Below are 6,000 nucleotides of genomic sequence, written 5' to 3'. Positions count from 1 at the left end.
AAAAAAAAAAAAAAAAAAGTCCAAAGTTCAGAGTCCCTCCTGAGACTCAAGGCAGTCTCCTGTCACCCTGTAAAATAAAAATGAAAAGACAGATCACATACTTTGAAAATATAGTGACATAGAACATACGTTACCATCCCCAAAAGGAGGACAGGGAGCAGAGCGTGGCCTCAGCCCTGCAGGACAAACTCCATTCTGGATCTCCACTCTGATACCAACGGCCTCTTTGATCTACTCTTTTCAGGATCCTTCCTTTTTTCTTTCTTTCTTTCTTTCTTTCTTTCTTTCTTTCTTTCTTTCTTTCTTTTCTTTTTTAAGAATTATTTATTGGAAAGAAAAAAGAATTATTTATTGGGCTGGTGAGATGGCTCAGCAGGTAAGAACACCAACTGCTCTTCCAAAGGTCCTGAGTTCAAATCCCATCAACCACATGGTGTGGCTCACAGCTACCCATAATGAGATCTGAAGCTACAGTGTACTTATCTATAATAATAAATAAATCTTAAAAAAAGTTGAAAAACCAAAAAAAAAGAAAAAGATTTATTTATTTTATGTATGTGAGTACACTGTAGCAGTTTTCAGACACACTAGAAGAAGGCATTGGATCCCATTACAGATGGTTGTGAGCCACCATGTGGTTGCTAAGAATTGAACTCAGGACCTCTGGAAGAGCAGTCAGGGTTAGGGTTAATTGCTCTTAACCACTGAGTCATCTCTCCAGCCCTCCTTTCAGGACTATTGACTCATAACACTTCTTGGTCTTGAGCTGGTTCTACACCCCGAATACAGCTTTCCTTGGCAGGTATCCTACGACTCTGACATCTCTGATATCTGGATGTTTCCAACACAGGGTCTTTCTACAGAGCCCTGGATGTATTGGAACACTCTATGTAGATCAGGCTGGCTTTTCCGAGATCCACCTGCCTCTACCTCTAGGGTGGTGGGATAACCTCAGTGGCTATATTTACCATTTAAAAAGGTTGCTGGCTGCCACATGGATGGATCTGAATTGATCTTGGGAGGATAAGAGTAGGGACAGGTGGCCAGCATCCTTAGTACTGGAACAAGTAGGTTTTCTGTTTGTCTAGTTGAATGAGGGGGTCCTGGATCCGTTGGTTTTGGATTCCATGTGCCAGGTTTTCTACTTAGAGAGTTTTTCTTCCTTGATTGTATCTTCTGTTGTCCTTGGAGGTCTGGGAGGGACTGAATGTTGTGAAGACAGGCCGGGTGATGCTTGGAGAGACCAACCCCGCAGACTCTAAGCCTGGAACCATACGAGGAGACTTTTGCATCCAAGTTGGCAGGTAAGAATCCATGCTTTCCACCCCTTTCCCAAATCCAAAACTAGTTGTCACAAGAATGTGAGCCTCTGAATCTAGATATGAACATGATACCACCTGAGCCTCTGAATCTAGATCTGAACATGATACCACCTGTAGGTCAATTCATTTTGTTTTATTTTAGCTTTTTTTTTTTTTAGATTTATTTATTATTTATTTATTATTAGTACACTGTAGCTGTCTTCAGATGCACCAGAAGAGGACGTCAGATCTCATTATGGGTGGTTGTGAACCATGTGGTTGCTGGGATTTGAACTCATGACCTTTAGAAGAACAATCAGTGCTCTTACCCGCTGAGCCATCTCACCAGCCCCTTTTTTTGTTTTTTTGTTTTTTGTTTTTTTGAGACAGGGTTTTTCTGTATAACCCTGGCTGTCCTGGAACTCATTCTAGACCAGGCTGGCCTCGAACTCAGAAATCCACCTGTCTCTGCCTCCCAAGTGCTGGGATTAAAGGCGTGCACCACCACCGCCCGGCCTTATTTTAGCTTTTAAAGTTTAACTTTATATTTTTTACTTTTCTTTATGTGTATGGATAGTTTGCCTGCATATGTGTGTACCACTTTCGTGACTGGTGACCAACCAGGCTAGAAGAGGGCATTGGGTTTCCCTGAACTGGAGTTACAGAGAGATTTGAGCCCCATGTGGATCCTGGGAACTAAACCCAGGTTCTCTGCAGGACTAGCCAGCGCTCTTAAAACTGAGCCATCTCTGGGCTGGAGACATGGCTCAATGGTTAAGAACACTGACTCCCCTTCCAGAGGTCCTGAGTTCAATTCCCAGCAACCACATGGTGGCTCACAACCATCTGTAATGGGATCCGATGCCCTCTTCTCGTATGTCTGAAGACAGCTAGCTACAGTGTGCTCACATATATAAAATAAATAAAATCTTTAAACAAGCAAACAAAAAAACTTAGCATCTCTTTCGCTTCTAGTTTAGTTGTTTTTTGAGACAATGTCCAGAGTAAGCTAGCTGGCTTCAAAATTGCTATGTAGCTGAGGCTATCTTTGAATTTCTGATGCCCAAACCCCTACCCCTTTCTGTTTTCACTTTTTTTTGGTGGGGGGGTGGGTTGAGACAGGGTTTCTCTGTGTAGCCCTGGCTGTCCTGGAACTCACTCTGTAGACCAGGCTGGCCTCGAACTCAGAAATCCACCTGCCTCTGCACCACCACTGCCCGGCTCCTACCCCGCTCTCAAATGCTGGGGTTATAGGCATTGGCCACTCCACCAGGTTTCAGGTCATTTTTTAAATATGAATTTTGTCTTCCTGGCTCTGAAGGTGGAAGCTGATTTGTTTGCTTGGTCCCATTGGCTGTACCTTTCTTGAACAGAGAACCTGGCCAGCATCTTCCCTGAAGGCTTGGGCTGCTTTGTTCTGAAGTACTTGGGATGTGGGCTTTTCTGCTGCCGTGGCCTTCTGCTATCCATAGTGGGTGTGCTGGGGGCTGTGGGCAGGTTCATTGTTCCAGTTTGGTAATGGCGTCCCTTCTTTCCCTACCCAGGAACATCATTCACGGCAGCGATTCTGTGAAGAGTGCAGAGAAGGAGATCAGCTTGTGGTTTCAGCCTGAGGAGCTGGTGGAGTATAAGAGCTGTGCACAGAACTGGATCTATGAGTGACAGGAAGGCCCCTGCTCTTCTACCTGCTTATCCTTGTTCTCACTGGCAGGGGACCATCAACTCTAGATATTTCTGGAACTTCTTTGACCTGGAAAAACCTCTGGGAGCTGTGACTCCCTGTGCAGTGTTAAGTGCCACCGGTAGATTAAAGCGTTTCATCTGTACTTTGGTTTTGCTCTATCACTTTGCACTCCTTACCTCCTCTTCAGGCTTCTGAGTAACCTGATAACCTGAGGGGACAGAATGTAAATGTTATGAAAATTACTTCTATTGCCTCACGTGCACACAGATTCTTTTCTTTGTCCTTGTGGTTTGAGCCAACGCCCTGGGACACACTGATATTTCTTTGCCTATCTCCCCATTGCCTGCATTCTGTTCGCTCCTGGCACCAACAGACAGCAGTTTCTGTGGAGGATGTGTGAGGTTGTACACGCTCCCCTGCCAGGGTTTCTCTGTGTAGCCCTGGCTGTTCTGGAACTCACTCTGTAGACCAGGCTGGCCTTGATCTCAGAAATCCGCCTGCCTCTCATGCTGGGATTAAAGGCATGCGCCACCACTGCCCAGCATGTGTGAGGTTGTTAAAACTGTTCTGGGAACAGAGAATTCATCAGAAATAAAGGTGCCAACCCAGGCTTGTTGGCCCAGGCCTGTAACTCCATCACTCAGGAGACAGAAAGAGGGGATGAATTCCAGGCCAGCCTGGAGTACATAGTGAGACCTTGTCAAAACAAAACAAATCAAACAGCTGGGTGTAGTGGAGCATGGCTTTTAATCCCAGCACTCAGGAGGCAGAGGCACTCTCTTCAAAAAACCAAAACAGTAAAACAACAAGCCCCCACCAGCTTAGTTGGAAGAGAGAGTCTTGCCTAAGCCTTGGGTTCCGACCCCAGCACCACCTAATAGCATGGTAATATTGCAATCCTGCACTCAGGAGGTAGGATCAGAAGTTCAAAGTTGTCCATCCTGGGCTATACAAGAACATGTCTTAAAAAAAAAGCTGGATGGTGGTGGCTCATGTCTTTAATCCTAGTACTCAGGAGGCGGGGTAAGTAGTTCTCTGAGTCCGGGGAGAGCCTGGTCTACAGATTGAGTTCCAAGACAACCAGGGAAAGACAGAGAAATCCTGCCTTGAAAAACAAAACAACAAACAAAAACCAACAACCAACAACAATAACAAAAAAATCACGAGAAGTTGTAGCTACCATCAGATCAGAAAACCCATGTCTTCTGTAGGCCCGGGACCCTCAGCTGGTGTCAAATGAAGGGCCCTCCTGCTGTAGGGTAGGGAAGCATGTGACCTGACAAAGGGGTAAATCTCAAAAGGCAATCAGCCAGCCAGCTGGGCAAATGAGAGCCTGTGCTTCAGACTGAGAATGAAGGAAATGGCCCCGGAGTGAGAATAAAGGTCAGTCATTGCCAGTGTATCCTAGGCTGACGCTCTGTTAATGGAGGTTTAGGACGATGGTGAGGAATGAAGGGCTGTTATCTACCTGAGTAGCTACCCGCAACAAGTTGGGCTGGAGCCACCGTGGCGATTAGCTGAGTTCTGAGGCCAGCGACCTCACCCCATCTCAGGTGGTGAGTGGGTTTGTATTGGTGTCATAGAGAGCACAGAGAGCTTGCTAGTCCCTCCAGAGATGCAGGGAAGTGTCAGAGCAGGGTATATCCTCTTGATGAGACCAGGGCTAGAGTCACTTGAAATAGTGTTCATTGGAAATACAAAGGAAAGAAAGAAATTGTAGGCCCAGGGAGTTTAGAGTTTAATTGCTCATCCTAATGGTCTGAGAGCAGAGAGCTGTTCTGTCTGAGCAGGTCTTTAGGCAGGGCAGGGGTGATGGAGCTGGAGGAGGTTTTAGGCATTTTGACTCATCTGGGTTAGTCTCAGTGCTTTTGCAACGCCCTAAACCTCTTTACTGGGATGTTGTGCAGGGCCACAGCTCACGTGTTCTAAGCCCACTGGGAGAAGCAGCAGCTGATTCACAGAGTGCTCAAGCACTGCGATTTTTTTTTTTTTTTGGTTGGGGGTGAGGGGTGGGTCTGGATATGGACATGAAGCGGAGGTGGGCACTGGGGTACCTTTAGGGTACTGGATGCTTGCCAAGAAGACAGAAGGGAAAAACTGCAAGCTAACAGCCCTGGCTTCTGAGAATACAAAATCTGGAGCATTGGAGGTTGGACCAAGGCCTTGTGCATACTATGCAAGTGGGCCTACCACAGAGCTAATTCTTCAACCCTCCCCATCCTCAAGGAGTCGAGGCTGGTCTTCAATTCTAGCATAGCCAAGGATGTGCCACCATACCCAGTTTAAGGTCAAACCCACTCTAGGCCCTCTCTTTGTAGATATTTCTTGAAGACTTATTTTTATCATATTATGTGTAGGTGTGGGTGTTGCATGTGGCTATGTGCATGTCCTCAGAGATGAGAGGCATCAAATTCCATGGAACTGGAGTTACATAGTTGTAAGCCACCTGAAGTGTGTGGTTGCTGGGACTTGAACTTTGGCCCCTGGAAGAGCAGCAAAGCCAGCTCTCCAACACCTCATTTTGTCTATCTTTAGACAGACCAGGCTGACTCTGAACTGTGTAGCAGTGGCTGTCTTTTCCTGATCTTCCTGGCTTCACCTCCCAAAGGTGACACTGGCATGTGTCATCTCTCACACCTGGCTTTGCTTATCTTGAGATAGTCTCATGTACTAAATTGACCAAATTGGCCTTAAATTTCCTCTGAAGTCTAGGCAGGCCGTCAACTTCTACAAAATCTAGAATCTTGCCAGGGGAGTCTCAGGTTGAAGTGGGTAGTCTGACACCCGGTAGTGTTCTGTGGGCAGGAATCCCAGTCTCTGGGTGGCAACAGGGAGCCTCTAGAGGCTGGAAAGGTAGGTGAGGAGGTAGACAGCAGGGGGCTGGCCCTAGTGTCAAAAGGCATAGGTTATCTTAGGAATTTAAAAGTCATTCTGAAACAGGAACAGATGGCCTTCTGAGGAGAGGGCTGAAGGCGGGCTCCTAGGGAAGTTGTTATTTTGGATGAGGAAGACTAA

The 6,000-nt window shown here is 46.4% G+C and overlaps 1 protein-coding gene across 1 annotated transcript in view; it reads left to right on the top strand.

Annotated features, from left to right (window-relative positions):
* Nme1 (NME/NM23 nucleoside diphosphate kinase 1) overlaps positions 1 to 3,127 on the top strand; it is a 10,271-nt gene extending 7,144 nt beyond the window's left edge. The window contains exons 4-5 of the mRNA XM_031353317.1: positions 1,192 to 1,304; positions 2,846 to 3,127. Of these exons, the coding sequence (XP_031209177.1) occupies positions 1,192 to 1,304; positions 2,846 to 2,963 (231 nt within the window). The 3' untranslated portion in view covers positions 2,964 to 3,127. The remainder of the gene's footprint in view (positions 1 to 1,191; positions 1,305 to 2,845) is intronic.
* The last annotated feature ends 2,873 nt before the right edge of the window (positions 3,128 to 6,000 follow it).

The sequence above is a fragment of the Mastomys coucha genome, unplaced genomic scaffold, assembly GCF_008632895.1.
Source record: "Mastomys coucha isolate ucsf_1 unplaced genomic scaffold, UCSF_Mcou_1 pScaffold5, whole genome shotgun sequence".
NCBI lineage: Eukaryota > Metazoa > Chordata > Mammalia > Rodentia > Muridae > Mastomys > Mastomys coucha.
This window is presented reverse-complemented; position numbering and strand designations above follow the sequence as displayed.